General features: G+C 38.9%; 1 protein-coding gene across 3 annotated transcripts in view; it reads right to left on the reverse strand.

Annotated features, from left to right (window-relative positions):
- LOC128016883 (puratrophin-1) overlaps positions 1–26036 on the reverse strand; it is a 59465-nt gene that overhangs the window by 11485 nt on the left and 21944 nt on the right. For all 3 annotated transcript variants that reach the window (XM_052601750.1, XM_052601749.1, XM_052601748.1), the window contains exons 6-13: positions 25695–25788; positions 20498–20584; positions 19718–19834; positions 19054–19152; positions 16821–16969; positions 11607–11745; positions 10563–10685; positions 10062–10253 (exon numbers count right to left, since the gene is read on the reverse strand). In XM_052601750.1, coding sequence (XP_052457710.1) covers positions 10062–10253; positions 10563–10685; positions 11607–11745; positions 16821–16969; positions 19054–19152; positions 19718–19834; positions 20498–20584; positions 25695–25788 — 1000 coding nt within the window. The remainder of the gene's footprint in view (positions 1–10061; positions 10254–10562; positions 10686–11606; positions 11746–16820; positions 16970–19053; positions 19153–19717; positions 19835–20497; positions 20585–25694; positions 25789–26036) is intronic.

Here is a 26036-nt window from a genome sequence, read left to right on the forward strand (position 1 = left end):
CAACAACTAATACTTTTGTAAATTAGTTAAATAAATATTTACGGAATTTGTTGAAATACTACCAAAAATGTCTTTTTTTAGTTCAATGGCTGCATGTTATGCTATCTGATGAAATGAAATGAATAGTAAAGGATGAGGAAGAGGGATGGAGAGCACAAGAGAGACAGCACCTGTATGATAACTAGCCTCTGTAATGTTGACTAATTCAATCTAATTGTGGTTTTTAAAGCAAAAGAATGGTGCATTAAATTCACCAAACCTAAAAATCAGTAAAAGTCATTAATCTTAAACTGATCAATAAACGCCTAATGATTGATGAGGAAATTTTGTGATTCAGTTTGGTTTTGTTCTTTTGTTGTGCGTGTCAGTGGTGACGCACGCAAGTATGCACGCGCTGACTGTGGGTGGAACGTCTCTGTGTTTCCTAGAAAGCTTCATGAATGTCAAAGCCGGAGGAATCAGACTCAAGAAAGAAGAGTTCAGCGATGGCACACACACACAAACACACACACACACACACACACACACACAGAGGAGGGGACTCGCAGCCCGTGACACATGCAATTGCAGTCTCCTCTCTCTGGTTTAATATGTAGAGTATGCTGAAAGAAAACGTGTTGCATATGTAGAGTAATGCGAAGCACATACACACCAGCTGCTCCACAGCTAAAGAGACCATGAAACACTTCATTTCCTACTTCCTCTCTGGTTCAATTCCAATTCAGATGCAGGAAAACGTCTCATAATGATGCAGATTCTGTTTAACTGCTGCATAAGCTTTAAAATTTCAAAAGGCGCAAGAAGTGTGTCTATACAGAACAGATGTGGAACTAATTGTTGCTCTGTTTCTAATAAAGAAAGGGTTGGCTGGCTTTATTGGGGGTAATGATTGTTTGTAAAGAGGACTGTGGGACTTCTGCTGACTTTTTGCTTTGGGGTGGTTGGCAGCATGCTCATGTGAGGATTGTAAAGTTGCCACTGTCTGCCCATTAGTCCAATTTTATGAGTAAAACGGGAAATATTTCTGCTTTGCAGGAGAGTGCGTGTCACTCGGGCTAGTTTCCAAATGTTGCATACAGAATTTGGAATGATTCTCAAAAATGTTGAAGCTAAGTGTTTGAAGAAGAATTATTTAATTATTTTAAATAAAATTAAATTTGTAGCACATGCTTGAAAGAGAAAATATGGACTCTGTTGCCAAATAGTTATAAAAGACTGAAACGATTTCTCTTCCAATTTATCTGACCACAAACTGAAATACTGAAAATTGCAACCATTCACAAGTTAACAGAGAAAAAAAGTCATAAATGTTACATCTAAATGATCACTGTTTTAGGCCCCTTTAATATTTATAACTCATAGATAATGGCATTTCATCCCAGCAAACACCCAATTTAATAGAGGTTTATTAAGTTTATTATAGGGGTCTCCAAACTCTGTCCTGGAGGGCCAGTGTCCTGCAGAGTTTAGCTCCGACTTGCCTCAACACACCTGCCTAGCATACCTAGTAAGACCTTGATTAGCTGGTTCAGGTGTGTTTGATTAGGATTTGAGCTAAGATCTGCAGGACACCGGCCCTCCAGGACTGAGTCTGGAGACCCCTGGCCTATTGCATAAATTGTTGAAAGGATAGTCATTGGCTGGCACGTTCTGTGTGTGCACAAAAAAAATAAGAAAAACTGAAAAAAAAAATCACAGCAGTGTGTTCTGTTTTGTTCTGTCTGGGCGAGTGTAATTTGATTGAGCTGTGCCTAGGAGGGGGCTGGGAAAAAGGGTTCTGCATAGCGAGCCAATCATGCTGCATTTGAACTATCATAGTGGCATTAATCAGACCAGATCACAACACTGTTCAGACTGAGTGGCTACTTAAACGCCTCGCACATGCTGTCTCGCACGCAGTGCTGGAAAAGCTTATTAGGTCACGCAAACACTCACATGCCCTACGGGAATACACTTTAGCCAATCCAAAAAAGAAAAATGACAATCAAGTCCGAATGAAAATCTAAATTAAGACTGAAACGCTCTGCTGGCTCTGCTGATACTCAATTGAAAAAAAGAATTGTTAAGCATTAAATGATGGAAAAATCTAGTGTGCCTAGAATTCAAAAGTGACTTGTTGTTTGTTTGGATGCACTTACCATTAAAAATATTAATAAAATAATAATAACTCTCTACAAATTTAATTAAAATAAATAAATACATAAAAAATCTCTATATATTTATTTTTTTAAATATAAAAATTAAATACAATTCTAATAAATACATAAAAGTCAACATATTAATTTAAGTTTTCTTTATTAAATTTGATGAAACTATCGTTTATTTTGTGACCATGAAGTAAAAACATCAGCTCTCAGCTCTTGAAAGTGTTTTGTAGATCCAGCAAATGCTATCCAGGTGGCTAATGAGTGCAAGGCGCAAACTCACCAGAGATTAGTCAACATGTCATTAACAAGCTGTGAACAGAAAACTGACAGCCCTTTTACTTTGGGCCCTTTCCTCCTCTTATTCTTTACAGAACTCTATATGGGTCACATGGGAGGTCAACCATCATACACATTTGCTTTATCATCTTTTTGTTCATGTCAGTGAACTGGTGTGGAGGTCAGTGTTTTGTATCCACAGGTGCTAACCCCGGGTTCTGCCACAACAGAGCGAGACACACGGATTGTGAGACAGTCAGACCACCACAAAAGACAGATGCACCTAATTAATTCCACTGCATGGAACAGCTCGCTTTTGGGGGTTTTCCACTGCATACAGTACTCTGTACTTTTTTTAGTACCACCTTGACTTCGGGTTCTATGCGAGCCATATCGTTAATTCCATTGATATGCTCCATTTTTTGTGGGTTTGTTTGTGTCACGTTCACAACGATGTCACGGCAGTAGAGGAGTATAATCCCGTCCACTCTAAAGTGGTACAAAACTGCAGTGGAAACACAAGCCGAGCCGAGGCGAGCCAAGCCATGCAGGCAGTGGAAAGATGCCATAACAGTGCATGGGGCCTGCTTTGTCCCTCAGAGTGCCGTCTCCTGTTGTCCGTTGGGGGTTTAGGGGGAAATGAGGTGTAGAGAGAGGTCTAGTGTTTTTGGGGGGAACTGTCCAGAAATGGCGGTCTACATGGGGGGCACATGCCTCAGGCCCAGTCAAGTAGAATGATGAGAAAGCTCATCCATTAGTCTGTAAATGTTAGTGAAGACATGGATGATGAGGAGAAAAAAAGACAAGGAGAGTCCAAAAAAAATTACTTTAACAATTTCTCTCAAAGTCTCAAACAGAAGCATCTGTTTGCATGTTCAAATCTGTGTTTAACTACACTGCACATCTCTCACAAAGGTGGATGGAGATTTTTAAATGAGAGGAGACACAAATGTCAGTTAATCATTGGCAAACAGTTTACTCAGGAATCTGCAATGTTACACCCCGAAGCATCTACCTGGTTTTTTAAGTGTACTCTATTTTGTGGGAACATCATCAGAATACTATGAGTGTACTGTATGCATGTAGCCAGATTTGATTAACTGTGCATACCTTATGTTCAGATCGAACATGCGCCTTTAATGTTTTTGTACTCACTTGTTTGTCCACAAGGTGGCAACAATGACCCAGCTCATTGTTTAACATTTGAAAAATAAACACATGAGAATGAACAACAGCAACAACAAATTACTCAAGAAAGCATAAATTCTATAAATTCTGGAGAGAAATTGTGCAGATGCTTGACAAGGATGAAACTTTCCAGTACCCAAGTGTCAACTGCTTGTGTTTGCACACACTACCAAATAGAGTACACTTTGAAAAGCTATGCATTCTTCTGTATGCATAATAAGAGTACAGTTTGGGCTTAAGTGGTAAGCCATTAAACTACTACTAAACAGTCTTTAGAAATAAACTGAACATCCAACAGATTAAAAAACACAATATACAGCTAATCTTGAATGGTCGTCGACTCGTCGTCAATAGAAAAATAGTGTTATAGTTACAACTTCTACCAGCAGGGGCTAATGGGGCCATGATGGACAGCTGACCCTTGACCTCTTTGATCAGTATCATTGAGTACTCTGCATTTGACAGAATAACAGCAGTATTTTTTTTACATTTCAAACTAAAAGTATATCACAGTTTCATTCAATGGTTAACTGAGAATTAATGCTGAGAGACAAACCCTAACCAAAGCTCTCAGAGTCATACAGAGAAACCGTCTGGCCAGGACAAGAACACACTAATGAAAGCCATGTAACCTAAAAGCAATCAGATAATTTTTCTAATGCGCTGAATATATTCTAAAAAAAAAAAAAAGATTATTCCTGCATACTGTATTTAAACACTATCTGAAGTTGTATTTTCAGTGTAGTCCTTAAGCAATCACCACCGATATATCACTTTCACAGTATCACATCACATCACATCACACTACAGGATGTTTCATAAAGCAAACACTCTAACACACGCAACAGCAGAAACGTCCTGTGGGCAGGAAAGTGAGTAAAGGTATACTGATGTCACGATCATACAAGTCACCTAAGATGAGCTGAATGACAAAATCTATTTGTCATCCCTCTTCGAAACATGCTCCTGGGGCAAAGCTGCTGAAAAGTAATCCACTTCCACAATGATCTGACTCTCAAGGTGTGGAGTTACACTGAGAAAATGGATGGCATAGACCCCCTGATGTGACCATTTGCCCAGGGCACCAATCTCCAATCTCAGCTGTGTGAGAAATGTTGGTCAATAGCGCATGCAGAGAGGAAATTCTATTAAAAACACTGCAGTTCACACACTTACAGCTTGAGCTTCCCTCACATACACACTTTACCAGTGCAAGAATGAACAGGGGATTGAAGAGAGCCAGAAATTCGGGGGTGGAGATTGAGTGAAGAGTAAGAAACTCTCCATGGACACCAGAAGAGCTCCACTCAAAAGTGTTTTGAGCAAGATATCAGTTGGCCCCATTCAATAATAGTGGCCTCTCATGAGAAAGAACATCTGTTGCAGTAGAAACATAAGCCTCGACTTTGAAGTCTTCAAAGATTAAAAAAAATAAACTTCCTGTGCATCACTAAAAGCACCACATATCAGTCACACAAACTTGTTTTAATCAGAAAAATGCTCCTCTAAACTCCTACCTCTCCATTGCTATATCCGTTTTCCTGCTCGGCTAAGATGCTGGTGGTCCCATGACCAGAGCACGGAGCGGCGGCGGTCATCCTTTTCTATCTCTCTCAGAATGACAAAGTAACTGAGAGAGAGAGAGCCAGTGGCACACACTCCCCTCCTCTCTCCACCTCCCTGCTATTCACAGGCAAATGCAAGTCTAAATACCAGATGGGGCTGCCCCAGCAACTTCACTCGAGGGGGCGGAGGGGGAAGGGGGGATGGGACAGGAGGGTGTCTGTCAACAACACTACAAAGCCCCTCACCAGAAAGCGCAAAGGAAAGACGGTAGAGTGATGGCTGAAACTTGGTACGCTGGTGCTAACTGGACCTTGTGAATAGAGTGAGAAAATCCAGAGCGGTGATGGGAAAGAGGGCCAGTTGATGATCCATAAACACACAGATACACACACCAATGAACTGACCTGTGTAATCATGTTCGGTGTAGCATGGTCAAAACTATATTTGTTGTTTTTACTGGTTCTGTATGTATAACACTTTTGCGTTTGAGGCTTGCCTAAATTCATCTGGAGTTGGATTAGAGGAAAATAGCAGCAGAAAGCATGCTACGCGGGGAAAGTGTTCATTCCTCGGAGACACGGGAGTATCAATAACCTGATCAATACTCAACCGCTCACAGTATGTTACACACACACACCCACATTATTCCAATACAACAACTGCTGCATGTGTCACTGCTGGATTTGCTCAAATGATAAATGACACTTTTTCTAAATAAAATGACTTAAATTTTTTTAAAAAGAAATAAAGAAATAAATGATGTCAATATAATATAAAAAAGGAAAACAAGACACTTGTATTGCTGAAAGAAAATGAAGCCTATTTTAGAAACACTATAATGTGAATGGTATATATACACATCATATTAGTATTTGCTACAATAGTATATTTTGAATACAATTAAAACAAGTGTTTTCTGTAATTCACTAGAAATATCAATGAACCATTACAGTACTGAGCATCATGTTTTCAGAGTCGGTATTGTTAACTAAAACTATAAAAATTATTTTTGTTAAATGAAATAACGCTAAGATAAAAAAAATAGATATTACAGGAAAATGTATGCATCTGGATCCATTAAAAATTGGAGGGAAAATGTCCTGAATCTCATGAAATAACATTACAAATCAAAAAGCTTTCTTTTCTTTTCATTTTTGGTTAAAATGTACTAAGACATGTCTTTGTGAGCTTCATCCATTTCCATTCACGGTGAGAGGCCGTTAATACGCTCATCCTCTCTGAGCAGAGGCCTGTAGTGAGTTAATTCAGTTGTAATAAAACTGTCGTATTATCATTATAATGACAACACGGGGGTGCCATTTCCTTTGACTTGCAAGGACTGACTGTATGTGTTTAGGCATAAAACCATGTAGTACAGAAGAGCAAATGAGTTTCCTAGTTTCATTACAGAGATGAGTGACGTCCTGAACCTGCATTTTCAAACACTAATATGAGGGGAAAATCTTCTCAGACTATAGTCCCACACTGGCTTGCAAAGATGAGCGTAACGGTCAATCCAGTCATTGCCCTCATCCATCCATCAAACAGCATCTCTGTGATTCCTCATTCTGTCTTCCTCCACATGCAGACCATCTGGAGTAGAAAGGACTCGGTCTCTCACACTGAGCTCTTCTGTCTGCTGTGCCTCGGGCTCTATCACTGCGCTGATGCTCACATCTTCACTGTCACTTTCTGCACTGCTGGATGCTGGGATTGCCTGCTGGGCTCTGATCCAGACAATAGATTGTCAATATTATGTTTGTCACCTAATGTGTGTCAGTGAGCTCATACAGCGCCCAGTAAGGTCAGAGTAAATTATTTCATTCAATACACACTCACTGACTCACTACAGCTGTTTATTTAGAAACATGTTTCTGTAAATCACACAAAAGTAAAATCTCTTTAAATTCTACAAGATACTTTTTCTTTTTTTTTTACTCACAAAAGAGCATTTCTAGCTGATTTAGAAAAAAAAATACACTACCAGTTTGGGGTCAGTAAGGTTTTTTATTTTTATTATTATTATTTTTAAAGAATTAAGTACTTTTCCTCAGCAAGGATGAATTAAATTGTTGAATTAAAGTGAGAGTAAAGAAATCTTACAAAAGATTGCAATTTAATTTGAACTTTCTATTAACAAAGAATCACGAAAAATATATAATGGTTTGCACTAAAATTTTAAGAAGCTGTTTTACAACATTAATAAAAAATAATAAGGAATGTTTCTTGAGCACTAAATCAGCATATAAGAATGATTTCTGAAAAGTCATGCTACACTTAGGACTGAGAAAATGATGCAGAAATATCAAATGTAATAATATGTAATAATAATAAAATCTAATAAGATTTTTTTTTTTTACAATATTACAGTTTTTCTGTATTTATAATCAAATAAATGAAGCCTTTTTGTTCGTTCAGTAACATTAAAAAATCATACTGACCCCAAACCTTTGAACAGTAGTGTACTACAGAAACGTTTTACATTTGCTACAGATATTTCATTTACTTGGTAAGATTTTCTAATTTTCCATAAATTTTCCATGGATGAAAATCGCAATTTTACAATTCTATGCTTTTCCAGGTCTTCCATGACAATTCATATATTCGTATTCATTCATATGTCCTGTTGTATGAACAGAATCTCGTGTCCTGTGGTTTCGCTCAGCCTCAGCTGTCAGAGCACAACCTCTGTGTGTTTGATAACCACAATCCACACTTGCCGGCTCATCAGCCGTGTTGGGATCGGTTGCTAGATGACACACTCAAACAGTCAGTTTCTAAATCTAGGATGAGCCAGTCTGTCATCGAAGAAAAATCAAATCCAGCATATGGTCACTCATCACTCATGACATGGCTCTCTCTCTCTCTCTCTCTCTCACACACACACACACACAAACACACACACACATTCAGACACATACATATGCATATAATGCTTACACAAGGCTAATACACACCTGTTCACTTTTATACAATGAATACACAACCACCATTGTTTAATTCACGAGTCTAATCAAAAGCATGAAATGACATGCACAGGAATGGGTGTGAAAGGACACGTGGTGTGAATAAGCGTTGATGTAAGACAGTCAGATGACGCCAGTGAGATCTACAAGTGTCATGGCGCATCTTATCACAATGACTGAAAGACTCTGAAGTGCTAAAGACTAAAGTGGATAAATGTGACTGATCTAGGAACAGGCAGTTGTATGTAAACTAAGCCAGTTTTCGGTTTATATACAATCAAAGCTTTTAATTAATACACAAATACACTGGCAGCTTTCGTCAAAATCACTTGGAAGAGGTGGCCATGCCAACAGGGCAAAGGGTCTAAGTATGGATGATCTGATGAGTCAGGAAAGAGCACTATGATTATGCTAATGATCAAATCTGATAGCGGTCAGCCAAACCAGAGCATCTGTGCCTGCTCAGGGGCTCTGGGGGAAACACTCAGCACTCACCCAGTGTCACTGCAGAGGAAAAACACAATGGTCTGAGCACAGAGACAATCGTGTATGTGTGTTTGTGTTTGTGTTTGTGAATGTGTTTGTTCGCCTGACATCACTGCCAGTCAGGGATTTCTGTAATAGCTGGTGCTATTCTTTTTAAAGAGTCTGATGGGAAAAAAAATACAAGAAAAAGTCCTCCATTGCCATCACGTAACACTAATTTAAACCTATGGCCCTAAATCTTTGATAGCAAATTACCTGTTCATTCATAAGTTTTTATTGTTATTTGATAAACTGGAAAAGATGAGCAAAGTAGGACGCTTGCTAAAAGCGTCTCTTACTATAAAGGTTATTTATAACGTTTTTTGTTAAAAATAAGTCAATTAAATTAAATTACAAATTGTTTCAGCATTCATCTGAGAGGATAAATAGTGTTCAATAAGACAAGGTTTCACAACCTAGGGGTCATGACATCCACCAGGGGTCGCCAGAGCTACTTGATTATAGGGAAACTACATTTAGAAAATAAATGAAATTAACTGAAACCACATTCATTTTTTAGAAAAGAAGAATGTGTCCTGTAAGAACAAACTATGATATGACTGGCGATAATAAAAAAATCAGGGAACGATACAACAAAAGAAAACAGATGTGCAAAACTTTAAGTGAAATAATGAACTACTTCTGGCCAAACAAACATGCATCGAAGGATGGAAAGCGGCTAATGCATGTCTAATCTAAACTGACTAAACTGCACTGGTTAGACAAAGGATAGGTTGCAATAATCACAAATTTATGGATTTAAAGAAATGATGCTCAGCAATTTACACACCTCATTATTAGTAAGCAGTTTTTGGTGCACTGAGTAATCTGACATTATCCACCAAACCAATTTTTCAATCTAGTAAAGCCTCAAACAATCCAGTACATATAATCATATGTGTAGGTCACCCAAAAATGAAAATGTTGTCATTATTTCCTCACCATCATGTCATTCCAAACATTTATGACTAATTTTCTACACAAAAGAAGATATTTCAAAACTAAATAGGGTACAAACAACATTGCACCACAGTGACTTTTAATGTATGAAGGAAAAAACAACAACTTTTTTTTGTTTGAGTTCCACATAAAACTCAACTCAAACTCATAAAAGCCGATCGTACAGGTTCAGAACGAAGGTTGGAAGGAGGTTGGAAATCTTATAATGAACAACATTTCAAAAATCTTCTAAAACAATGTAACTTTTTTTTACTGTGCTGCACAAACGACAATACAATTACAGCGAGAACACAGCCCTATAGGCTGTTACAAATAATCTGATGTAAAAAAAGTAAAAAATTTTTAGAAGTGAGCCTAAGTCGAAAAAAAATAGAAATAGTAGGACAGAAAACAGCAGCAGAGTTCATATTATGAGCAACTACTGACCACTCACCTTGTCAAAGAACTCGTAGAGTCGAACAGTCTTGTCAATTTTCTCCTTGGTATCCTCCACTCGCTGGGAGAAATCATGTAGATGGACCCAGAAAGAGCGAACTTTCACCTCATACACCTGCAGCTCTGCCGAAGAGATGTCTTCCCACTTCTCTAAGCGCTTGAGGAGAGCTTCACCGCTCTTACAGTGCTCCTGAACACACGCACGCGCACACACACACACACACACACACACACACACACACACACACACACACACACAGTGAACTGGTGTGAAAACAGAGGGTGTGACTGAGGTGACTACATTTGAACAGTTACAAATGTTCTTCAAATGTTCTAAAGCAAATGTTTGACACCTGCTGTAAAATATTACCTCTCAGCTCAAATAAAAACATCATAAGGAATTTGTTGAGAACTGCAAAAAAAAAAAAAAAGCACATGCATATGCTGTGGCAGGGGTAAAAAGGACTGTGTTAAACACGTTTGATAAGAGTTGACATACATATGCAGCTGTGTAAAATTCTCTGAAGACAGTCTGTTTATGATGTAACTGCTCCAAGGAATCTTCCAGCTCACTCAGAGTCTGCAGACGAGTCTCGCCCACCTCTTCTATCCACTGACTCACCTAAGAGACAACATATACATACAAACAGTTACTCCTGCTACAGTCCAGCTTTACTCTGTTAGTTCCACCCAGAAGGACACATGTCTATACTCTTTGTTCTCTGGGGCAGTAGACTTTGGCAGTACACTGAAACATAAGCACACAAACACATCAATCACGTGTCCGTCATCTGATACTATAGATGCTATGGTCCTAGATTACACTTTCTCATGATGTGCATTAATGTGTGTGTGGGTGTGTGCTTGGCTGATTTGTTTCAGCAGCTTCCGTTATATCTATGCCAACAGGATTTTTACCCTCTTTCTGCCTTCTGGGCACAATCATACATTATAACATTAACAATCAAATGTATAAATGGATGGATGAATGGATGTGCTGTTTGTGAGTCAGTGTGCTTGTGTGCAGCACTTCAGTACAGTATTCACTATTTTCCAAGTGTTACAGGTAAATTCACAAGAACAAAAACACTGCTAAGAATAAGCCTGCCCAAATGGAGCCCAAAAAACTGAGACTACCCATAGAAATGCTTCACCTTGTTTTTTTTTCAGTAAGAAATTTATTCCCTTAAAAAATTTGTCATTTACTGCATAATTAAAATGAATTATAAAGGTAACACTTTATTTTATGGTTTCTTAACCAATTGCTTATTAGCATGCAAATTACTAGAATATTAGCCATTTATTAGTACCAATTAAGCACATATTAATGCCTTTTTCTACATGACCTTATTCTTCATTCCTAATCCTACATAATTTATAGAGAATTTTTATGATACAGTATGAAAAATAAATCAAAATGATCTATTTTCAAAGCCAATATAAGAAACGGTCACATTAAAGAACATTCGTGTCTCAGACACAGCTGTTATTGTCATGAATATACTGTAGTTCATAATAGCAAGTGCAAAACTTGAGTCCTCACCTCTCTGAATCCCTCCTCCAGAGTCTTAAACTCCATTATGAATTCCAGTTCCTGTGTGCATTTGTTGGACAGCATCACCAGTCTGTGAACCGACTCGTCCACTTGGTTATACAGACGGCCTGCATTCTCAATAGCATCTCTAAAACACACACCAACAGGGTTTCTTTAGCATATTACATTTAATCTACTTATTGTCATGAGCTTGTTTCTAAACCCTGAGAGAAACTCAAAGCATTTGAGCTTGGAGAAAACGCTGACCGTAGGACTCTCATCTCATTGGCTGAGACAATCTTGTAGAACTCTCATTTCATTGGTTAAGACAGCGTTAGATAATGTATTGATTGGACAGGGCTTTTAGAGATTGAATGTAATTTGATGTGCAAGTTGGTTTCACAGAACAGACTGGCAATGAGAGACTGTGTGGAACAGAGCTGGAGTGTGTGTGTGTGTGTGTGTGTGGTGTATGAGAAAAGAAAAGGACTATAAATGAGAGACACTATGTGAAACGTCACTGACTGTATACTGTGATGTGTGTACAAACAGTATGTGAGGAAATATGTATTTCTTTAAATGCATAATTGTGATGAAATATGAGTAAAGCTGCATTTTGTGTATCTGTGTGTTTGTGTGAATTGCCATCACTGTGACAGAGCAGACCGTGCACAGCAGCAGAGGTTGAGGTCTACTGGATGACTTCATCACTGCTGTAGTTCACTTACACAATACTGTATTGTGCTCTAGTCAAACATTCATACAACATTTCCCCTCAATGACATGCCAGCTAACCCAGTCAAAGAGAGATCCACTCTCTGATCCAAACATAACACTAATGTCAATATTAGAATAGAGAACTATTTTTGAAGAGTGCCACATTCCCATTTTGACTGCCAAAATACTTATCAAAGCAAATAAGGCTTAGTAATGCAGACAGATATGTGGCACATGCATACTGAACTGTGCCCCCTGCTGTTAGATACACATATAAGCATATTCACATTTTAAAATAAAGTTATCTCCATGGAAATCTGTTTGGAGCTTGATAGCACTAGTTCCTTCCTATTTAATTTCAGTGTGTGGAAAAGAGCTGCAACAGAGTTACATAAGTTACATATGTTCTGAAAGACATGAGGCTGAGTAAATGATAATTAAATTATAATTTGGGGAGAAGTTTATGATGTCGGTTGATGTAAGTTCAGTGTTGGGAACTATCAGAGTGTTACACACAATGAGAGGCATAGGGGGCAAATCAGTCCAAAACCCACCAATTATTCACGGCACACACCCAGAGCAAACACGGGTTATCACAGCATGCAGGAGATATCAAAGACATTCCAGCAGGAGAATGACAAAACTGTGAGGATGGATGGATGAAACATCAGTAGCCTTCATTATCAGTTCAATGAATTTAATCAGTACTGAACACAGTATAAAACACAGTATAAATATATATATATATATATATATATATATATATATATATATATATATATATATATATATATATATATATATATATATATATACAACCCCAAATCAGAAAAAGTTGGGACAGTATGGAAAACGCAAAAAAAAGAGTGATTTCTAAATTTACTTTGACTAGTATTTCATTGCAGACAATATGAACAAAAAATATTTCATGTTTTGTCTGGTCAACTTCATGTCATTTGTTAATATACATCCTATCCTGTCATTCAGACCTGCAACACATTTCAAAAAAAGTTGGGACAGGAGCAATTTAGGGCTAGTAATGAGGTAAAATGGTTAAATAATGATGTGATTTGAAACAGGTGATGTCAACAGGTGATTGTAATTATGATTTGGTACAAAAGCAGCATCCAAAAAAGGTCTAATCCTTAAGGAGTAAAGATGGGCAGAGGATTGCCAGTTTGCCAACAAATACGTGAGAAAATTATTGAAATGTTTAAAAACAATGTTCCTCAAAGAAAGATAGGAAGAGATTTGGATATTTCACATTCAACAGTGCATAACATAATTAAAAGATTCAAGGAATCTGGAGGAATTTCAGTGCGTAAAGGACAAGGGCGTAAGCCTAAGATGAACAACCGTATGTACCACAATATGTAGTTACATCCACAAATGCCAGTAAAAACTGTTCTGTGCCAAAAGGAAGCCCTATGTTAATAGTGTCCAGAAGCGCCGTCGACTTCTCTGGGCTCAGAGGCATCTGGGATGGACCATCACACAGTGGAAACGTGTACTGTGGTCAGATGAACCAGTATTTCAGGTATTTTTGGGGAGGAATGGACGCCGTGTGCTCTGGACCAAAGAAGAAAAGGATCATCCAGACTGTTGCCAGCAACAAGTCCAAAAGCCACGGTCTGTCATGGTATGGGGTTCTGTCAGTGCCCTTGGCAAAGGTAACTTGCACTTCTGTGAAGGCACCATTAATGCTGAAAAGTACATAGAGATTTTGGAGCATAATATGCCGCCTTCAAGAAGACATCTTTTCCAGGGACGTCCATGCATATTTCAACAAGACAATGCCAAACCAAATTCTGCACACATTACAAAGTCCTGGCTGCGGAGGAAGAGGGTACGGGTACTTGACTGGCCTGCCTGCAGTCCCGACCTTTCTCCAATAGAGAATGTGTGGCGCATTTTGAAGCGCAAAATGCAACAACGAAGACCCCGTACTGTTGCCCACCTTAAGACTTGTTTGCAGGAAGAATGGGAGAAATTACACCTGAAACACTTCATCACTTGGTGTCTTCAGTCCCTAAACGTCTTGTTGTCCCTAAAAGTGTTGTGAAAAGGAATGGCAACATTACAAAGTGGTAAATGCTTTACTGTCCCAACTTTTTTTGAAATGTGTTGCAGGTCTAAATGACAGGAAAGGATGCATATTTACAAATGACATGAAGTTGACCAGACAAAACATGAAATATTTTTTGTTCATATTGTCTGCAATGAAATACAAGTCAAAGTTAATTTAGAAATCACTTCTCTTTTTTTTTTTTCTGAGGCTTGTCACATCACTTGTATACTGTTGTTCTCCTGTTGGTCTGATTGCTTCTATTGATCTTCTCATTTGTAAGTCACTTTGGATAAAAGCGTCTCCTAAATGATTAAACGTAAATGTAATGTAAAATCATCATTATCATCATCATTATTATAACGAGGTTCATTTTTTTAGGGACTGTGACAATTTCTTAGATTATTATTCTTATTACTATTAGTATATATTATACTGTTTGACAAGGTCTATAGAGAAGAGAAAAAAAAGAGGGATAAACACGATCAAATTTCGTGTTTATATATACCTGAAACAAGAATCAGCCAGTTATAGGACCTATATAGGTTAGTAACAGCGTAATCGTTCCAGTGAGTAAAAAAAAGCAAGGGGTCGTAGTTCACCTTTAGGATCCAAAGGAAGTGCTAAAGACAAAAGGTGTTTCCCAAATGGCATACTTATGCAATATTCTATACCTTCTATGAGTATGAATAGTGCGAGTAATGCACTCACACTGAAAATTCAAAAAAGAAAAGGTGCACTTTAAACACCCAGATGATGCACTCAACCAAAAAAACCAAGTCTGTAATGTTGGACACTTCATGCATTCAACCGTCAAAGTTTTAATTACTTAGCAAAGGGGGAGGGGCTATCAGACTCCAATTATGAATGAAAATATAAGCTTATATAATTCATACACTACAGGGTTGAGTACATAAGTACATAGTGTACGAGTGCATAGTGTATAGTGCGTCATTTGGGACGCAGCTAAAGTCTAGACTGAGAGAGATTATGTGTGAAGGAAGAAGTAGGAGTCATGGTCACAGGAAGAAAGAGCTGGATTTGTTCACTATTGTCTAGCACTTCAGACTCAGTCACACCTGTGAGACTGAGTCCTTTGTGTGTCTGTCAACATCCAGGTTATGCGTTTGTGTGTGAGCAGTTAAGGCCGCTAAGGTTTCATTTTGGCATTTGTTAGGCAGCAAATAAGCAGCCTGAAGTGCATGCACAGCTTTTAAACTATAATTTCACTTTATATGAAAGTGACAAATGGAAGGAGATAACAAGGCTCACAATAAATCACGTTACAGAACCAGAGAGGCTGGCTTAGATTGCTGCCTCTTGTATGTTTATTGTGTAGATGGAGACTTTGGGAAACCTAGATCCAAATCCTCAGTCTCAATGAGCAACCAACCAGGTCTTTATCAGCAAAGACCCTCACAAACACCAGCCTCGAGTTTTTGTGTCTGAGCAGGAGGCTTTGAAAGTGTGCTAGAGCAAGCCAGTGCAGACATGCCTCGGTGTTTTAAACAAACAGGAAGCAGCACCAGAGCTCTGCTGCATCCAAACACACCATGTTATCAGAGAGACAGACACATGCACATACTGATGTCTGTTTAGCGCTGAGATTATTTGAGTATGTTTCAGCATGAAATGATTGTGTACAGATAAAGACATTTCTCTTGGCTAGGCTGTGGGAAATACCAGTCACACTCCCTCAACCTCGAGCTGAACCCAGCCCTGATCATCAGAGGTCTGGACATGCTCTCCCACGCTCTCAACACTTCTTTTCTCTCTCATTATCCCTCTCTTGTTTGACATTCTCGTGTCTCTAATAATTGTTCAATTTAGTTCCAAAACTTAGTGGACTGCCTCGCTGCCTATTTAGGTAGCATCCTTACTGGAACTTCATTGGTGGCTCATTTGTAATGTTTTACATAGGCAGAAACTCACATGAAGCACACAGGAGACTCAATTTACAACTCATTTCTATACATGATAAGCACTTTAAAAATGAGTATGCATTAACTATACAAGTGGCGGTATTCGGTAATGCAATATATCATGGTAACGAATATGCACAATATTTTGATCGTGGGCACTTCTAAATACCATGAATAAATTATACATTATAAATTATTCCGATTTTGGGATGCATTTTAAGAATACTTTTCCCAAAATACATTTTAAACTGTAATACAAATGTATATAACTTTTTTTTTTTTTGACTATTTCTGATCAAACAAATAGATGTTATTAGTATAAGAGACTCCCACCCCAAACTTTTGACTGGTATTGTACTATAAGTATTCCTCTTTTATTTATTTATTTTTATGCGTATTCTGGGACTGACTTTTCTACAAAGGATATGTCACGTTGCTTTTGACCAAAACAAGGTATGTTGGGAGATTTTGTGGTGTGTGCAGTCGGCTGAAGGTGTTGTCTGTATGATCTTGTCTCACCTGTAGTCCTCTGTCAGACTGACACTGGTTTCTTCTTTTCGCAAACAGGACAGAGCGGCTCCTCCCTCCAGCTGTAGCCGCACCAACCTGCTGTCCTCCAGAACAGTCCTCATCAACTCTCGGTACTTACACAATAAGATCTGTGCCTCCTGCAAACACACACACACACACACACACACACACACATTTCTTACTATCAGACAGACACCGCTCAATAGCTGCACATACATTCCCATACACCTTATTATCACATATACACATCTCATCTACCGTTCTTCTCACCGAGTAATATCTGTCCCTTCTCCAGCACAAACACACACCCCATCATTATGTTCCTGTCTCACAAACATCACCTGTACACACTCTCATGCACACAGGCATTATTATTCATTAAATGATATCTACACCTCCTTCATCTAATACCAGCTCATGTTCATTAACTGATCAAATGAGCTTAAGCTACAGTACAATGTGTAATACACATAACAGCCACACCTACAGGTGTGTGTGTGTGTGTGTGTTGCAACTTTACTTAAAGCTGGATTTTGTGCAAGTTGATATTTTTGTAGAAACCATGATAATTTTCTCCAGAATTTTTTTATGAATAGAAAGTTCAATAGAACAGTATTTATTAGATATATAAATATTTTGGAACAAGTTAAACAGTCAGTTTGTATTAATTGAATGCATAATTGCTAAATTGTAAATCCTTCAATAAATTAATAACTTTCACTTGAACTTATGTGCGTTGTACACAAGGGTGTAAATGATTTGAAACACCGTCATCTCAAGTACTAATACCATTTTTTTAATGATCTTAAGAGTAAATTGTTTAAAATGGTACAAATTACCTGGTACACATCCATGTTTCTGAAAATTGACTGACAAATATATTGAAACCACTTCTGTAAGAGGTTCTTGATAGTAAACAAGGGTCATAAATTAGTAAAACGCTATCTTAATTAAAATCTTTTTGATTGGTGCAATACTTTTTTGGGGTATATGAGCCTATTTGTGTGTGTACCACCCAGAAAAGCATCCATAATACCTACCCAATGATGCAGATGCAGTTTATAAGGCACTAACAAGAAAATGTTATAAGTGAATTTGAAAAAGTACTCAAAAAGTGATAAAAATCTCAATTGCTGTCATGCACCTACACCCTAATTAGCATGTGTGTGTGACGTGGGATGAAACTGCAGAACAATTACATTTCAAATGGATGTTTCTGTGCTTTTCACAGAACTGCTTTAAAACTCTTAATAGACACTGCATTTTTAACTGTTAAATGGGTGAATGGGCTTGTGTGAAAATGTAGGGAGAAAATGACTCAATATTGTAGTTAAGAAACATGAAAAAGAAGAGGGCACACGTTCAGATTTATGTAGGGAGAACAAAGACAAAGAAACGGCCGAGAAATGAGAGGACAGGCTGAGACTTGTTTTGGTTCTCTATTCATTTTAACATCTGAGCATCACTTCATCCCAAAGAGGGGCTGTTTTAGCATTCAGCACTAAGTCAAGCAGAAATCCACACCCTCAACCACCAGACCATTTCTGCCTCTCCATTCTACTCTTCCAATAAACCCTTTGAAAGTGATTTTAAAGATGGCTGTAGATAAACACCCTTCTGGGAGATCATTATTTCTCCTGAGGTCCTGTTTTTCCCCAGAAGCCAGTGGATAAAAAGGTCCTTCGTGACCTCCACTGACAGCCAGAGGTCAACTCAGGCAAATCTTTGACACACTAACCCCAACCGCAAACAAATCGAAGTCTATTTTTCAAAACTAGACATTTCTTCTAAATAGACCAGTCTTTAAATCACTGTAACTGGACACCAGTGCCACTGCTGTACTTCATGGAAACAGAATAGAAGTCTATCAGACTCAAAATCGAAGATTTCAGTGCCACGGTGAGGTAGAGTTCACTGCCAAGCTGACTGATGCAGAGTCCTCAGGCTGCACTCTAAGTAAACATAACTAAAATCAAGAGTTTGGGGGCCTAAGTGGATCACAGACCAAGTACCCACAATATATATCCCTCAAACAATACAGCATATGAATACGCCATGAGTTCAGTTTCCAGGGAATGCATGAACGGAGACTGCCAATATATATATATACATACAGTACACAGCTCTCTCTCATTCTGGACAGGGCTGGGACAAAGCATTTTCTGTCAGACCACTCAGCTGAGCTGTTTTTAGAAAAGCATTTTATTGACTCTTGCAGTACCTCTGCTGTAGGGGGCAGCACTGTGGACTCCAGTTTGCTGATGGTGTTCTGAAGCAGGTTCACAGCATCCTCACAATGACTGGTCAGCTGTTCCAACCTCTGCAATATATATATATATATATATATATATATATATATATATAAAAAGATTAATAACATATATAAAAATATTTATATCTAAATGTTTTGCATTGTCTGACAACTATAAAAATGTTAATTGGCAGAGGAACTGTTAATTGTTATCATTATTAATACATTTAAACCACTGAACAATTATATTATGGCTGCATGGCCTTCTGTGGCTTATTTCTTTATTAATCCATAGTAAGGCTGGAATGCAATACACAATTTGACAAATCTGAACAGATTTTAAAACACAAGGCATCATGCACTTATTTTAAACGGCTACAAAAGAAACTTGACATAATGACTGAGGATCACACACATTTTCAAGTCGTTCCTGAGCCGTTTCAAACATTTCGTGTCATGTCTCTTTTTTGGGAGGTACATGACAGATTTAATACAGAAAACAATGTGTGTTCTAAAATCGGCAAAAAATATCAAACGTATTTAACATTCTCTGACTGAGCAGATACAGGGTAAAAGACACATAGTGTATTTCAGCTTTCAGCGATATGAATGATGAAGATGATGATTTTCTCACCATTCTGAAACCCATCCAGCTGCTGTGAGAGTAAGGGAAAGTGCCTTCAAACTCAGTGGGGAGCTGAGAGATGTCCACGTGCTTACAGAGAGATTTAAGCGATGTCAACAACTCCACCTGACAGATGCCAAAAGAACACAACAGTCCTCAGGTTTAGCTTCTCCATTAAAAGGGGACAAATATGTATTGCAGTGCTATCATAAACACTTCAGATGCCACAACAGCGGTTCTAATAGTTTAGATGGATGTCTGAGCTACACTATCTGTCCAGCTGTTGTGACATTCTCAACTGAAGCACTTTCCTACATAGCTACAAGAGTCTATCTCTGGCAGTCTGATTTGTGTCAGGCACAAGCGGCGTCTCTGTACAGACACTTGTGTTTTAAAATAGCCATCTATTTCTCAGAGAGTGCAGAGTAACTAGCTGAACGCCAGATTTATTGACGGTGCTGTTGGATGCGGTTTGTTTTTTATAAGTGGGGTCACTACGCTCTGAAACAAAACCATTCAGCTACATTTTATTAAAGGATGTTTTTCTGTTTTCCTTTATCACTAACTAGAATCCTTCAGTAACCCCACATTGCTCTCCAGGACCTAAAGGTCAAAACTGACTCCATTTCCTCTCCTACAGACTAAACTATGGATTTATATTTGTATTTTCCATTCTACAACTCTCACCACATAACATAACCCAGATGTTGTCTTTCGCTGTTATTGTTTTGTTATTGTGGCTGTAAAGTCATAGCAAGTTACAGATGATGGGTAATATCTGTGCCTTACCGGAACAGAAGTGGTTTTCTCCACACGTACAGTCAGATCTCTGTCGGCCAGCAGCAGTACTGTATGGATGCATCCCGGCATGGCTGCCTACAGAGATAGAATAGACTATATCTCACAGACAGCACCATGAATTACACATTTCACTGACTAAACCAGAGTCCACAGTCCTATTGACCAAAACAATTTTAATTTGCAGTATTTATGATTAGCAAATAAGATTTCTTAAACATAATTTTATAGATCTTGCTATTGATACAGATGAATACAACGGAGCTTGCATTTGTACTATTTGACTATTCCTTAAATTCACAATGAACCAGAAGAAGAAACGTTCTTCTGTATTGTTATGTATATCTGATAGTAACAGATTATTGAAAAACAAAAACAGTAGGGTAGGGCTTTGATTCAATGCATGGGTTGTTGATTGGTGGAGGCAGATCTGAAAGCGAGTCCATAGTTTTTTAAACATCAGAAGATTGAGTTATGATATTTTGACTAAGAATTACGATGTTTAAAAAAACAAAACAAAATAACAACAGAAATATGTATGGATGAACTGCAAGATCAATATGATCAAATACATTTAGACAATTTTTAGAAAACTTTTCTGTCATGTGCCCCAAGAACCACAATAAAAGCTTTTTGTGGGTGTGAATGAAATTGAGAGTTGTATGGCCCATAACAAAAGAGCAGAAAAACAACACTCTGTAAAAACAGACCAGAGAAGTCTATTACGCCATTTGAGAGCTGTTTTTGTGTTTCCTTGTATGTCATCATGCATTCTGATCATGCATGCATTATCATGCCATCATAGCCACATCAGAACAGAAGGAAGAAAAGCTTTGCTGGTATGAAACAACAGCATATTTATACAAGGAATGTTCCAAAAACATCAACAAACTCTTAAGGGTTGAGATATTTACTGCCTACTTAATGAGACACAGTTGTTTTCTTTTTCACTCTGATTTTTGAGTGTATTGAAAGAATGTATGTATGGTGAGTTTGGATCAGATTTCCAGTTTTCCCCTGTCATGTCGGGGCTGAAGAGAGGGAATGATGTGAGGACTGTTCCAGGTTAACAAAAGCCTGGCAGAGAATGAAATATTTTGGGATTATACCTTTTTATTAGACTGATAAACTAAACTCAAATATGTCTCAGAACTCTTAAAAACTACAAATATATCAATCTTTTTATACATTGCTGTTCAAAAGTGTATTTTTTTAAATACATCTATTCAGCAAAGATTCAACTGATTCAGTTGATCAACAGTGGTGCTACTATACAGGTGCTTCTCAATCAATTAGAATGTTGGGGAAAAGTTCATTTATTTCAGTAATTCAACTTAAATTGTGAAACTCCTGTATTAAATAAATGCAATGCACACAGACTGAAGTAGTTTAGATTTTGTCTCACATTTAACAAAAACCCATTGTGGCGAGTGGGGCGGGGCCGAGAGGCGTGGGAACGAGGAGTGAGGCCAGGTGTAGTGATTTGAAATGAGCTGCACCTGAGCCCCACCGTTGGTATCGAGTCCCACGTAGGAGATGGAAGGATATAAAACTGGAGCGACTATAGTGAAGGACGAGAGAGGACCAGGCCTGGGACATTATTTCATGTTTTGGCTTTTATTTGTGCGCGTCAGTCGCCGTGAGGGGCCGGAGCCTGCTGCCTCCGCGAAGGAATCCGGAGGGGCAGGGAACGGGGGACTCCTGCCGGCTGCCCAAAACCGGAGGAGCCGTCGCCGTTCATCGGGCGGCGGAGGAGTATCGCGCCGTCCGCCGAGGGCCGTCCAGTGCCACCGCCAGGCACCGCGGAGGAGATCACCCAGCTGGTGGAGGGCCGAGCAGCAGTGCGTCTGGGAACCGGATTTTTTTTTTTTTCTCTCTCCCCTCTCTCGTCCCTGTCGCTCCTCCTTCCATCTCCTTTTCTCTCACCTCGTCTGTCCTACCCCCAGGTTCCCGCAGGTCCCCGTGAGCGGTCCCCCCCGGAGGGAAGGGGGGGGGGGGGGGGAGTAGAGCGCAGTCTCGGGAGTACCCCCCGGCCTGCGAGGGGCGATGGGGGTATGTGGCGAGTGGGGCAGGGCCGAGAGGCGTGGGAACGAGGAGTGAGGCCAAGTGTAGTGATTGGAGATGAGCTGCACCTGAGCCCCACCGTCAGTATCGAGTCCCACGTAGGAGATGGAAGGATATAAAACTGGAGCGACTATAGTGAAGGACGAGAGAGGACCAGGCCTGGGACATTATTTTATGTTTTGGCTTTTATTTGTGCGCGTCAGTCGCCGTGAGGGGCTGACGCGCTGTTTTGGTTATTTTTGAATATTAAAATTATGTTTTGATTGTGCGCCGGTTCCCGCCTCCTTCTTCCCGATGATTACGAAGTTAATATTGCTACACCCACCAATCTCAACAAATTTAAATACTTCATAAAACCAATAAAAAAAAAAAACATTAAGTGAATTGTTGGCCTTGTGGAAAGTATGTTTATTTACTGTACATGTACTCAATACTTGGTAGTGGCTCCTTCTGCTTTAATTACTGCCTCAGTTCGGCGTGGCATGGAGTTTGTGGCACTGCTGAGGTGGTATGGAAGCCCAGGTTTCTTTGACAGTGGCCTTCAGCTCTTTTGCATTTTTGTGTTTCTTGTTTCTCATCTTCCTCTTGACAATACCTCATAGATTCTCTATGGGGTTCAGGTCCGGTGAGTTTGCTGGCCAGTCAAGCACACCAACACCATGGTCATTTAACCAACTTTTGGTGCTTTTGGCAGTGTGGGAAGGTGCTAAATCCTGCTGGAAAATGAAATCAGCATCTTCTAAAAGCTGGTCAGCAGAAGGAAGCATGAAGTGCTCCAAAATGTCTTGGTAAACGGGTGCAGTGACTTTGGATTCCAAAAAACACAATGGACCAACACCAGCAGATGACATTGTACCCCAAATCACCACAGACTGTGGAAACTTAACACTGGACTTCAAGCAACGTGGACTATAAGCTTCTCCACCCTTCTTCCGGACTCAATGACCGTGGTTTCCAAAAAAAATGTCAATGATTGTCTTTTGTCTGAACTGTCAGATCAGCATTCTTCCCCATGATTGTGTAGCTTAGTGAACCAGACTGAGAGACCATTTTGAAGGCTCAGGAAACCATTGCAGGTGTTTTGAATCTGCTACTTCACTTTGCTTCGTAGACAGAGTCTGGAATGGCATAATAGAGAAGTGTTTTCTCTCTCGCTAGGGGGCGCTTGTCTGAAGTTTAAAATCATTGGTTACCCGTAACCAATCAGATACGTTTAGTTATGACGTATGTTTTGCGCCTGTACAGCCGCATCGAAGCACAGACATCATGCATCGAACTGAAATCTATGATTGAACTTCCACTGTAAACCTGTTGTTATGTTGATTGGCCCGGCTGTTTCCAGACCAGTGGCAAACAGAAAGCTCTGACGCTGTATCAGACTGAGTACAGAAGCAAAATGAAATTGAGTGGAAGTAGGAAGTCTGACGTAGTCAGGCTAGGTTTTTGTCACATGTGAACTAAAATCATCACAATTAAAAGAACGACTTCTTTTAAAGAAAGACTTAGACTACTTTTTAATACATGAGTTTCACAATTTGAGTTGAATTACTGAAATAAATGAACTTTTCCTCATCGACATTCTAATTTATTGAAAAGCACCTGTGTATATATATATAAAATCAAAATCAAATCAGCATATCGAAATGACCATGTGCCGCTGAAGACTGCAGCAATGGCTGCTGAAAATACAGCTTTGCCATCATAGGAATAAGTCAAGTATTAAAACAGAAAACTGTTTAATATATTTAAATTACAAACAAATATTAAATTATAAAAATAATATATGTTCTTCCTGTATAATAAGATGATAGCTTCAGAGGAGGAGGGAGAACCTGCGGCTGTTCCCTGAGGACCGGTCACAGAGCTACTGCATTCATTCAGACAGATCTCATCTGTCAGTGTTAGCACTGACCTTGAATACAACAGAAGGTCCACGTGACATACACATAGTTTAGCAGTATATCATCAAGAATCTCCTAAACATTCAGTAAAGCCACATTTTCCACAAGACAGCACTTGTATGCTGTCCATCATGGATTACAGATACAGATAGCAGATCAAAGAGAAGGAAAAAAAAGAAAGGGCACACAGGTTTTCTGCAGCTGTGCTACAGCTTAAATGAGTAGAAACAATGAAAACCTCTCATAGCAGGCCAGTGCTGTTTAAAACAATACTGTCATTAAAACATTCTCAGTTTTACTTCTATATTGCTCATGTTTATCGCTCTCTATCTCACTCAGGAAGTTTAAACAGTGAAGTCAGCATTGGCACATTCTCAGTCTTTCAGAGTGGGGCAGGAAAGCAGCATTAAGGTCCATGGCAAAAATTCTAAAGTCACTTCTATTAAATGTGCTCAGGAATCATGTTCCTGCAGTATTTCTTTATTGGTGTCCTCACATCCCTCATGTAAATGATTGGTGAGGTGACTCATTTCACTCAGATGAGATAAGCCATCCAGTGTCCATAAACACCCAAAGTGAATGTATGCAATGAAATCTGACAGGATATGATGTTTGTGTACGGTGTCTACTGCCACCCAGGCCAGGCTACACTTGTAAATGATGAACCTTTCTTTAAGTGCTGAGAGGAAATCTAAGCAAGTAACTACTCACATGCAAGAATCCAGGTTTTTCATGTAATAATTTGATACATTCTGCAAAATAACCAATCCCAGATGAGGAAAGGAAAAGCAAAGCCATCTCCCTCGCTCTCTTACTCTGGTGTGAGTGTTTCCTATTGTGTAACTGTTTCTGTTTGCTAGATTTATTTCCACAGCTGGTAAATCACAGTTAATATTTATGATGTGCTGCTTTTATTTGCATTGTTTAGCTAAAAGTGACTGGTTTTGTCGATGGAAACTCTTCTCAAATGTTTGCTTTAGTTTAGTAAGCTGTCTTCTGAATTCCTAAGTAGCAGATGTCTGTTTGAAGTTAAATATCAGGATACATGGCAAGTTTGCATTCCATTAAGTTTCAGAGCAAAGACTGTATGAGAAAGGAAACGCCTTGAGGATGTGAGTGGTATGTGACAGCTCTCTCTGTGTAGGATTCTCTGGAGGTTATGGATGAATGGTAGACTGTATATGTGTGTGTTATCACAGATCCCAGTGTAAGGGTGCTCTTACCTGGAGGATGTTGAAGGCTTTAAAGAGAGCGGGGACAGGAGAACACCTGCGAGCATCCACCAGGACAGTCAGTCCCAAAGCACTGACTTCCTTCCTGTTTGTCAAATCAAGGTCACATTTTGGATGAAGGATTGGGAGAATAAAAATAAATCAAAATCAAATCACATATTCAATTGCTTGTTGGTCTAAACAGCACAGGTTGATAAATATAGACTTGAAAAAAGTCTGACAGAAAAAGAAAAAGTCTGTTGTCTAATAAATTGCAGAGAAAACACCAACACCACCATTCAAAAGTGAAGGGTCAGAAAGATTTTCTTGGCCTTTTTTAAAGAAATTAATACT

Source organism: Carassius gibelio, chromosome A7 (assembly GCF_023724105.1).
Source record: "Carassius gibelio isolate Cgi1373 ecotype wild population from Czech Republic chromosome A7, carGib1.2-hapl.c, whole genome shotgun sequence".
Lineage (NCBI taxonomy): Eukaryota > Metazoa > Chordata > Actinopteri > Cypriniformes > Cyprinidae > Carassius > Carassius gibelio.